The sequence below is a fragment of the Seriola lalandi genome, unplaced genomic scaffold (assembly GCF_002814215.2).
Source record: "Seriola lalandi dorsalis isolate HSWRI2012SDOR001 ecotype SW California unplaced genomic scaffold, Sedor1 jcf7180002052469, whole genome shotgun sequence".
Taxonomy (NCBI): domain Eukaryota; kingdom Metazoa; phylum Chordata; class Actinopteri; order Carangiformes; family Carangidae; genus Seriola; species Seriola lalandi.
Window position 1 is genome coordinate 59,262 of NW_019523022.1, and position 12,020 is coordinate 71,281.

Sequence of the window (12,020 nt, forward strand, 5' to 3'; positions counted from 1 at the left end):
ACACTGCAAGCACATTTAAAGATCTTAGAGGTAGGCTGTTGTTAAGGAATGCAAATAGTGTTTAAACAAGGTAAAATTATGACAACCTCTAAGCCTTCACTTATACAAACACTACTTTGATTCGCAGTTTAAAAGCTGTTTTTTTTTTTTAACCCAATTCAACCACATATTAATATCTGCAAAGTAATCACTTTCTCAGATAAGAATCAACCGGACAGGTTTGTGGATATTGCTACCTGGTTGCTGTTGAGTTTTTTTTTTTGTTTTTCCAAAAAAATTTTTCTTTTTACGCAAAGAAGCTGCAAGTTTACGGTGAAGCCAGTTGTCCCATCGGAAGAGGGGAGGGGAGGGCTGGTGTGTCCCAGCCCTCTGCATCCAGCTGGTGCGTCGCTCCGCTGCAGTAGCGCGCCACATTCACTATGGCTTTAGCCGCAAGCAGGACGCTCTTGGCGCTATTCGTTACGTTTTGCGCACCAGGATGCGGATGGACAGGTAAAGGAGTTATTTTTTACATTTTTCCTGAGCAGGTGCACGGTTTTGCACTAATGTGTTAATCAGTTGAATAATTGCTGGGGCGCTGTTGCCTTCTCCTCTGGATCCAGTTTGATTGATGAGACACTGAGACTGTGCATTTATAATGCATTAAAATGTAACTTCTTTTTTTTAACTCAGAAACTAGATATTGTAATTTAAAGAAAACACCAGAGTGTCTCTGTGCGCGCGTGCATATCCATCTCCGTGCACGTCATATTTAAAAAGTTCTCTAATAACTAGTTTCTGCAGATGTGTATTATTACAAGAACGAAATAAAGTAATTGCACCTATGTAGAGTGCATTAGAATATTTAATTTAGGGTGCACAGTTTGATTCATGGTTTGCAGATGTGACAGAGTTGAGTAATTACAGAAAATATGAGCATGGGCAGTATTTTCACTGTTGTTACTTTATGGGGGGAAACTCTGATGCTGGGCTCTTAGCAGCAGTCATGGAACAAGTCCTTACCTCATACAGTAGACACATCCTAGAGTAGCTGTGATCAGCAATTAGAAGATGGTGATAAATATTGGGCTGTAACAAAAGTCATGGTGTAAGATTAAAAGCTGTTTCATGCCAAACTGGTGACTAATCTGGCTGATGGTGGTGATAAATGACCTGCCTCTGAAAATTCAGTTTCATGGGAGAATAGACATGGAGGGGGGCTCAAGTTTTCTGTCTGTTGCACTTCCTCTGGGCAGTGTTACTTTGCTGCATGCTTTGAATGTCAGATCAGCCAGCAGTCAGGAATGGGTCAAATGGGTCAAAGAATTAATCGAAATTCTTTCTACCCACTAGAAAATGCAACCTGCTTCAGGGTTTTGATGGTGCAGGGACAGACAGGAATTTATCCCAAAAAGGAAAAAAAACTGCACGTCAGGACAGTGATAAATCAAATACACATAGCATTTTTTTTGACAAGCAGCGACTGTGCAAACCACAGTAGCACATATGTTTTTAAAGTTTAAGTACTGTTTGTGAAATCAATTTTCAGTGAAAGAAGCCCCCGTTCTCCAGACAGTAAAAATATCCAAAATAACAAAAGTGCCATAAAGCTTGAGGAGTTTTGGAGGGGAGTAAGTTAACCCTTTTGGCAGAGTTTAAAGGCCAGTCTTCCTTTTTTTTTTGCTCAGTCCTCTTATTGTGTCAGTTGATCTGTTAGTTTCTATATGCCTCCTTTTCAACTGTAAGCACTTAGTGTATGAGGTCATTGCTTTCTGAGAATATAGGCAGCTGCTATTTGTTGTGGTTTTTTCCTCTTGGTTCTTTTTTTTTCCATCTTTTGGGAAGTATTTTCAGAGCAGTCATGCACTTTTTCTGCAACACCCAGCTACTCATTCATTCACTTGTATACATTCACACCTGGGAGCTACTTAGTACAACCACAGTTCACTGCTGCGGGCCACTGAGCAGCAGCGGAGCAGTTTTGAGTTAAATGCCTTCCTCTCAGGCATTTTGACAGTAGTTGTTAAGGGAGAGGAGAGTGTTACTTATTAACTTTCTCCACTCACGTGTCATCAGCTTGTCAGTCTAAAATTCTTCAGAGCAGGGGATGAAATTGGGCTCGTGGGAGTATCTGGACACCAAGGCAGGAGCAGTGCAAATAGAGAGAACAGAAACATAGTGTATTTTGGATCATAAATAATGCCAACTTCTTCCATGCAGCCACAGCTCATCAACTCCTGGAAAGTGAAGAGTGTGGAGAGTAATTGGGATAGAGAGTGGGGGGAAAGAGGGAATCATGTCCTTGCAGGCCAGTGGAATTTAATTTCTCTGCTCCACTTAACAAGCTAGAATTCTGCAGGAAGAATACACGACAGATCTCGCCGAAAGCTCTCAGAATCAGGAATTTCATAACTTCAGCTTTTTTTTTTGCTTTGGAAAAACATGAGAGTTGCAGTGAGGCAGAGGCAGCACATATCTAATATTTCTAATACTTTCCACAATACTAGGTACATTTGATCACCTGACATAGCTTGACCCAGCACCTCCACCCACCTGCAGCTTGGCTGCCTGTCAAACCTGCCAGCGATGGCATGTCTTATGTCATGATGTCATTCCTAGACGCCCTTTGAGTTGTTTAAACAAGTACCACCTGGGCTATGAACACGCTTGTCACAGCACAGTAAATGTCAGCATGCTAAGTGTATTGCAGGAAGATGTAGCATAAACTAACACTGTAACGTGTCAGTCTTCATGAGTGAGAGGATGTTAGAATCATGTGGGAAGTGTGTTGGTTCCAGAAGTGAGGCTGTGACCACCAACACTGAAATGCCACACGCTATAAATGTCATATATGTAAGCATGCAACCCTCCCAAACTAAACAATTACTCACTTCAGGTTCTTGCTGTAAATAGAGTATGTCACATTCCCCTGTTAAATCAGGCTTAACATCCCAAAAGTTGCGGCTGTGGCTCGAGGTAGCGCGCGTTGTCCACTCATTAGAAGGTTGGTGGTTCGATCCTTGAAGTGTCCCCAAATTGCCCCAGATGATTGTTCCATCAGTGTACGAGTGTGTGTATGGATGTTGATGGTGTATGTGGTTTGAGTGGTTGATAAGACTAGACATAATACAAAAACAGTAATCTATTCTGACAGTCTGGTCATTGATGTGCCAGTGTGAGGAGGGCAACAGCTATCTATGGTCACGGTCTTTGTCTGATGTGTCGGCTTTATGACAAAGTTGATTACTGGAGAGATTTTACTGAAGGTCAGAGGAGAGAGTAGTTTAAGACTGACAGAGGTGCTATCAGGAATTTTGTAGCCCCCGGCAAAATCTGACTCAAGACACTTTCTCACTTACCACTGGAGGTATCCAGCCATGCTGAGAGTTTATTTGCCCACGTTTTCAGATAATCCACCTTTTAGGTTTTTTTCCTTCAACCAATGTAACATGGGAGGATGGAAATTTGTTTGTGGTGCTCACAGCACTTAAAAAAGCATACCTCCATAAATTTGATCCAGAATATGTGTTCCAGTTACTCATGATAATCCACAGAAGACACTGTTAACAGTTGTTTTATGGACGGTTTCCTCAGTAGAAAGTAGTTCCAATAAAAATAGTTGACTGTGTCTTCTGTGGATTATCCAGACTAACTGGAACATTATTTCTGGGCACATACACGTATGCTGATGATTTATGTAATGTAATTTTTCAGTATTGTGAACACCACAGACAAACTTTCTATTCCTCATTTTATTTTGGTATTTGGGCAGCAGTAATTTCAGAGACTGAACACTCAAAACCTGGACAAATAAAACCAGAACAATCTGCACTGCGGTTTTGTGGTGACTGAGAAAATGTGTTTTTTGGTCATTTTTACTGGTGGTTTGAATTCTCAAATCTGAAAATGCAACTCAATCTTACCAATAATCAGACTGAACTGAACAAGTTTGTGTTTCTCTCGGTGTAAGAGCCACGTTACATACAAAAAAAGGAACATACAGTGTCCTAAGCAATGTCAAGAAGGTCCAGCAAAGAAAATACTGCACAGACATGTCTGAATCCTCATTCTTGTTAAATGCTTGTTGTCCTGCAACAGTTCAAAAATCTATCAAAAATAGGAAAGTGGAAACCTCTGTGTCACTTGCAATTACTGGAGAGAAAAGATGCCTCAGTCATTGGGTGCATTCCATGTTGTTACTATGACAGCAAATGATCTTTTTCTATTTATTTCTAAGAATTTACAAAATGCACAATCTTACACACACACACACACACACACACACACACACACACACACACACACACACACACACACACACACACATTCACGGGTGATATTGTGTATTGATGGGAGTTTGTGGAAGATGACAGTTATTAGGGGTTAAAGGCAAACTCATTAGGGGTGAGCGGAGGGTCAGTGTCTGTGATTTTGTGGCGAAGGTGAGAGGGTGCTCTTGTAAAAGTGGAGCACACTGCAGGTGCATGAGCGCAAGTATTTTCTAGAACAGTTTTACGGGAGTCCTTCGACCTCGGGGCTTACCTGCATATGCTTCTTATCCCAAACTACACATGCACATACATGTGTGTGTCTGTCTTTAAAGGTTTGAGTGTGCATGTGTGCCACATATCCTGTAGCCCTTAAACAGGGTTTGCATTGCTGACTCATGGTGTCATTATGTCCCTGTTTTTTTTTGTTTTGTTTTTTTTTATCAAAAAGACAGTGACATAATGACCCTGAGGCTTTTCCCTCATTCTTCACATACTTAATACTTTCCACTGTCGGACTCAATCATACTCTGTCTGTCTGTCTTTCACCTTCACAAACACGGAACAGAAAATGCTGTATTATTGCTCCGGTTTCCCCTGGTAACGCCCTGAAACCAAGCCTTCCTCCGTAAGATTATGATGTTACAACCACTCAGTTGCTTAACTGCTTCCCAGACTGTTTATTCTTGGATGGCAATCATGCATCTGCTGTGCTCGAAGGAATCTTGGTTTAATCAGAAATATCTGGTTTGTTCTTGGATCATAAATTTCCAAAGAGGCCAAATCATAGAATGAAGTCTGGACAGAGGAGCAGATCCCTTCCTACGTAATACAAGGCCTTATTGGAAACAGGGTGCAAGTGATTGAAGTGTGTCCAGACTTGTGTCAATGGAGTCTGCCACAGACAGCTGATAAAACTGACTCCACTGTAACCCAGCATTAAAGAGGAAATAATGAGCAGAGATTGTATTTTGTTTTCTTTTTTAACTGAGAAAACATTCTCACACTCCTTCATGCACCCAAGCACAATGTGGTGTCAGTCTGTATCTCCAGGCTGGCTGCCAGAGTGGTGCTATCTACAGTGAGCAGAAACAAAGATGAGACGATCTTTCAGCACATACTAAAACTTCCAGATAAGCAGAGACAACAATGTAGGCCTCTGAAGAGCTGTGACCATCTGTAAACTGCAGCACGAGAGGCCTGAGTGACAATTATTCCGAAATGTGAAAAGCGAAAGCGCAGATCCACCTGGGAGCGCACCTGGAGACAACAAGAATTCAAAGTAATGAGGTGATTTTGTGCTGATGCAAAACTGAAACTGCTGCTGTAAACCTTTGGGGAACAAAAGGGGCCATAAGGACAAGCTGTTTATGAGATGGACAGACATTACTGACAATTATATGTGACAGCGATGAATGGCTAACATGCTAATAAAGCTACTTTTGTTCAAGTTTTGCAAATCCTCTCGATTCGGCCAATGCTTAAATACATGCTATGCAAAACAGTTCCCTTAATTAATATGAAGCATATGGATCAAGAATTTTATGCTTTGTTTATAAGATTTTATACATGGTTGTAAACTTGTAAAGTAGTATTACTCCTTTCACTGCCAGGCCAAAAACTGTGTTTTTGTACTACTTCCACAGTCCCATACTGGCTTCAAATCTAGATGTATTGCACATTTCTATTTTGGGATAACAAAAGCTACTTGAGAATAAAGAAATATTGAATATGAATATTTGCCTTCAAGCTTGGTGATGGCCTGTACTGCATTAGTAGAATTTGGGTTTGCCTAGAAAAATTAAATTAAAAATATATACTTTATTAGAATTCTGAAGGTGACAAATATGACCGCTCTTTACAAAATAGTAATCCAAATAATGAGTGAAATCAGACAGAAACTAAAGACTTACAACAGCATCAGAACCAAGTGCAGCAAACCTTTACTCACAGAAGCTTTTACTCAGGTTTTACTCCAGTCACTGACCTTTCTGACTTCATAGAAGTCCAGGCTCAAAACCTAGAATGTCAAAAGTTTACTATAGCGTCATAACCAATACATAACAAAGACACTACTCACTGAGTTCTTTACCGCCTTGTTTTCCAACTTAACTGTGATGAACATGCTCGTTCCGCCGGGACTGATAGGGTAACCACTTTTTCTCTCCATGCTTCTTACTAATGTCACTTTACTTCTGTTGATCCAGAATCCATACAAGCTCTCAGACATGAAGCCGTTATTTTGTGCATGATTAATCAAGTCTATTAAGTATCTCAAGTGGTTGTTCCTTATTTCCCACGTATCCTGTGCTCACTAGTGCCTTTTAGCTGCTTTTCCTTTCATGCAAGCCGAATTCACATTTCACGTTGAAGTGTTAATGTCACACTCAGTGCTTTACTTTGTTATCTGGGTATAATGTAGGTCAGATGAATGATTGTGCTGTCACTACTCTGTTGTATTATGCAAGCATGCGAACCAAAAGAAGAGCAAAGAGACAGTTGCTATCCAAAACACAATGGTGGTTACTATTTTCTTTCTTTTGTTTTGAGCGTATCTAGCCAGGAGGGAAAATCAGGATGGCTTATTGTCCTGAGCTTTTAGCATCCAACCAAATCCTCATTTATTTATTTAACCATCAAATGAGTTTGTATTTTTCACGGCCGTCTTACGCATGAGTTTATACTTCATCAAGATCAAAGTTACTTTAAATGCCAAATATAATAAATCCAGATGAAATTGTCCTGGTGGCACTGAAGTAGAGGTGTATTTACAGCTTCAAATCTTGAACAGTGGGACTACAACAAGCCTTCAAGTTTACTATAAATGACTATGCAAAATTAAGACTGTTTAAAAAAACTTTATACAGACAAAATTTATCCAGATGTCATTTGTTTTGCAGCAGAGAAGCCCCTGCGGACACACAATGGGAAACAGACCTCTGTGGACAGGGGCCTGAGGGAGAGCTGGGAGCCTTCTATCCATCTGGATGGAAGACCTGTGGACCGCTTCGTAATCAGCTCCAACAAACCCACGAGATCTCATCGCTTAACGAAAGCGGGCAAGGATAGTCGCCCACATCTAATGGAGGATGTAGGTAAGACGGAAACAGAGAACACGTGCAAAAGAGAGGGTGAGAGCAATGTGGGGATGTGAGATGTTAATATAAAATGGTTGCGAGATTAATGAACGAACTGGGAACTAATAAACATGTGTGTCTCCGGGACTGGACGAGTGCTGGTAGATCTGCTAGACAAAAAAAAGAGGAAAATAAATGGACAAAGAGTGAGAAAAGGTTTATTTTTTTGGCTTAAATTTCGGGGTGAGCTTTCAGATCCCAGAGATCTGCACTTTGTCAAGACGAGAGGAGAGGATGAGCAGAGCTGCAGAGCTGTGTAAGACATCAGATGTTGAGGTGTGAGCACAAACATGTGCATGACTGTGTGACTGATTTTTATCAGTGGATTTATTCATCATTGGATATTTTGTCATCCAGGTTTGCCAGATAGCAAGAAAGAAATCAAGAAGGAAAGCAAGAAATCAAGAAAGAAAGAGAGAGAGAACTGGTGGTGGCAGTGTGACCACAATCAGCATCCCAGCTCAGCAGACAGTAGTTATTTTAGGCTTTAGAGGAAGACATTATTTTTAGATCTTAACAGCTGCTATGGTAATTCTTAATCCCGCCTTGTAAAACATGAGACAGGTCCTTATGTTTCTATACACATACAGTTTGCTGTGTTGACACAGTCTAGCCTGCTTTTGTCATTATTCCATTTTCCTCTGTCCTTGGCATCTTAGAGCCATACTTCACCAGCGACTCAAAGTCTGCAGCCAACCCTTCTTTTCCACATCCAAACCCAGCCCAGCGCCTATAACCCAATCCCCTGTGTTGTGGTCACCTGACGTTGTGTGTGTGTGTGTGTGTTTGCGCAACGTATGTGTGTTTGGTGGTCATTGTGGCAGAGGACCGGGTGGTGCCAAGTAATGAAGTCATGCATTGTGTTGAATTAAGGTATGCATGTATAGATGTGTGTGTGTGTGTGTGTGTGTGTGTGTGTGTGTCACACAGTGTGTGTTGTGGCGGCCTTGTGGACTCTCCAGCTCCGGTGAAGTTTGCCATAAATCTCTGGCAACCGGGCTGCATCTCAGTGTTGCCTTTCCAGAAATTCCTTGCAGATCGTGTGTTGTTCCCTCAGCAGCATCAGTCATCATAAATAAGAACATGCTGTTAGCCTCCACATCATTAATGTGTCTGGCCAGCCGCTGTTAGAACAACAGAGGTGAAGAGATGACTTATTAGGAGCAACAGGGAAAGAGATGGAGAGTAAAGGAAACGGGGAGATTGAGAAACCTTTCTCACTGACAGTGAGAGATGCAGTCAACCTGCTCCACAAAAACACACATTACGTACATCCATTTTCCACTTGAGCAAATCCTTATCATGTAGATGTTATTTAGTAAAGCCATGGGTTCCTTTTTTTAAATTTATAAGATTTGCTGTTTCCATTGTCAACATAATTTAACAAGAATACCTGTCTTCTTTTTTTTTTCTTTTTTTTTTAGACCCTGAATGGGTTAATCTGGATGGCTTTGCCGTGTTGGGCGGTGCACCTGTCACCAACTCATCAGCAGGTAAAATGATCTTGAGGCATCTTTACCAACAATACATGGGATCGGTGTGTCTCAGTTAACATCCATGCATGTAAAACTATCTGGTTGAATCCATTAAAAGTGGTTTGCTGTAATGATCTGCTGTCATTGTGGATATGAAGTAAACCGCCAAATCTAATATGTTGGTGATTCACAATCCTGTGTCTTGGGGCGACAGTCTCCTTTTCCTTCATTCCCTCACTTGTCCCTGTGGGATCAGTGGGGAAAAACACTCACTTGTCTCTGACTCATAGATTCCCTTGGATTTAGCCAGGTATGTTTTTCTTGCAGTTTATCCAAATTTAACGTCAATTTTAGAGTTTTGTTCCCTTTAATGGTGTCCACCACATTAATTAGTACTTATTTTCCTATCACTGCTTTCAACAGACTGTAAAATGAAAGAAAATGAGTAGTTGACAGACAAGTGGAGTTGTTTATAAGCTGATTGCCAGATCATCTGTACCTTTATTGATTAAAGTGCACTCTGTGGATGAATTTATTATACCGCACGTCAGTTAATTGAATAGTCAAGCGACAGATAATTAACTGCCAACAACTTCCAAAAATAGATTTTTAATTAATAGTCATTCATTAATCAAGCAAAATGCTAAACATCTGTTGTTTTCAAGTTCTCAAATGTGCAGATGGAGGGGGGGGGGGTGAACATGTTCTTCTCCCGGTGCCCGTGTGGGTTTTCCGGCTTCTCCCACACTCCAGAAAACAAGCAGGTTTAGGTTAATTGGCGACTTTAAATCACCCGTAGGTGTCCCTACACGTCAGCCCTCTGACTGGCCGGTGACCTGTCTACCTGTCAGCAATTTAAAAAAATATGTTAGTTTGAGCTCTGAATTTGTGGTGGTTCTTTTGGGACATTTATATACTGAATCATTAATTGATTAATAGAAACAAATAATCAATAAATGAATCCATACTGAAAATACTGAATCATTGTGCATCCCTGTATTTATCTAACCTTTATGGAAAGGAAGATGAGAGGAAAGGAGATGTTTTCTCATATGTTCTTCTTGAAGTCAAGCACATCAGACCACCTGTCCAGACTTCTAGTAAATTACGTTATCTGCTTATTTCTGTGCACTCATGGAGCATTTCGACATTTAAGAAAAAGTCATGTAAACATACACCAGTCTATCACCGGGCTAACACAAATAGACACACGCACACTTGTACTGTTCTTGTGGACAGTTTAGCCTCACCAAACCACATGACTTGGCTTGTCTTTGTGCCGTGGCAAGGAACATGGAGAAAATCCATTCAAATTCCACACTGAACGGATCAGGACCAGCAATTGAACCCAGGACTTTCTTGCTGTGAGGCGACAGTGCTAACCACTGAATCACCACGCTGCTCTGGAGTTTCAGTTTTATTTGTTTGAGGCAGAGCTGCTCCGGAGACACAACTAATCATATTTGTTGAATTAAACCTCCAGTGAGTGAAGACAAACAACCACTTTGTTTGTAAGTAATGTTAGACTAAAGCCCAGTGAAAAGGAAGGGGTAAAAGAACATGTAGCAAATGTTATAAAGTCTAGTTGGCTTACTTGCTACTAACTGAAAAATATTATCTTATGTTAACCTTATAAAGTTATCTAGTGCCTAGGGCTAACACTGGGCTATTTACCATAAGCCCAGTTAACATTTCAAGTTATTAACTTAAACTTGCTTGTATAGTTGAACCATAATACACAACAATTTTGACACTCATAGCCATTTATCAAGCGCAAATGTCATGTCAACATTTCCAATTGTTATGAAGCTAGCTAACTCGCTAGTAACTGACAAATAAGATCCAACATATAAGTTAAGGCTAATTTGGCCCCTTAACATTTTGTGTTATTTAGGTGTTAGCTTGGTAGGCTAATGAATGAATGAAGGCATTGGCATTAGTGTTGTAGGGTTATTTTCATATCTTGATTGTAGTTGTTTCTTCTCCATTTGGGTTGATTAGTTTATATTAGCTAACACTAACTTTGTAAGTTGAGGCTCGAGTGATCGTTTCTGCCTCCAGGAAAAATAATTAAAAAGCTTGTCAAATCAAAATTGTTTGTATAAATGAACAACACACAACAATTTTGACAATTAATCATACTGAGCACAAGTGGTACGCGCCCTACCAGTGGAGCCACGGGGAGCGCCCCACTAATGTTCGTATTTGGCCTGGAGTTGTTTCTCTGCCATTAGTTAGCTATCGTCTCTGCCAGCTGGGGCTTATTTCATTATTTCTGCCTCCAGGAACGCTCTGCCACTGAGAATTGTTTGTATAGCTGTTAAATGAAACTGTGGCTAAACTGAGCAATGTGCTCCACCATGAAACCCAAATTCACCAAATTATGTTTGCAAAGTTTGGATTTGCTTTTGAAGGTGGTGAAATGTCAGAGAGGATAAATCCCTGGCTCTCTTCAGCTCAGTTTGAGGAGGGAGTAAGAGGACAACAGTGACATTCTTCAGCATCTCAGCCTGAATACACTGAGGTGGTCTCTGCTGTAGCAGTGGTATGTCTGTCTGTCTGGAGGCCAGCCTCATAGCACCTCGGACCATTGAGCTTCCAGGAAAAGACAGAAAGGATCTGGCAATGAGAGTATTGTGGAGTCAAATGGTTTAGCGGTCCGCGGCATGATGACCTGGGCCAAAATATGCGCTGTGACAGTTTTCCAGAGAGCGAAAGAGAGGAAGAAGAAAATACAGAAAAGGAGAAGACTGCTGATTAAAACCAAATGGAGCTATTTCTGTTTTAAGTTAGAGCTAGTAAAAGGAGTCAGACACAGTCAAACAGGTATGGATCCCAGGATCAGACTGGAATGGCAAACAGTCACCTCACTGGCTCAATGTCATAGGATTGATAAGGTTTACAGTGTTTGTCCAGCAATTACCAAAATGTACACAAAGGCTATGAATAAGAAAGATGTAGAATAAATAAATAATATAGTGTGCTTTACTGACTTAAGTTTGTATTTATTGTGTGTAACATTTATTAAACATGGTTTATTTAAAGAAATGTTAAAGTTAATTAAAACAACAATCTAGGGGATAGGGCTAACAGAATCAACACATTTATTTAACAGTAAATTTGAATCAAATAGACTTAATCACAGTACACTGACTCTAGGG

At 40.6% G+C, this 12,020-nt stretch overlaps 1 protein-coding gene across 3 annotated transcripts in view; it reads left to right on the forward strand.

Annotated features, from left to right (window-relative positions):
- fndc1 (fibronectin type III domain containing 1) overlaps positions 1 to 12,020 on the forward strand; it is a 36,915-nt gene continuing 24,895 nt past the window's right edge. The window contains exons 1-3 of one of the 3 annotated variants that reach the window (XM_087172372.1): positions 1 to 492; positions 7,148 to 7,342; positions 8,809 to 8,877. In XM_087172372.1, coding sequence (XP_087028498.1) covers positions 420 to 492; positions 7,148 to 7,342; positions 8,809 to 8,877 — 337 coding nt within the window. In that variant the 5' untranslated portion in view covers positions 1 to 419. The remainder of the gene's footprint in view (positions 493 to 7,147; positions 7,343 to 8,808; positions 8,878 to 12,020) is intronic. The other 2 variants (XM_087172373.1, XM_087172374.1) reach the window with 2 other exon arrangements.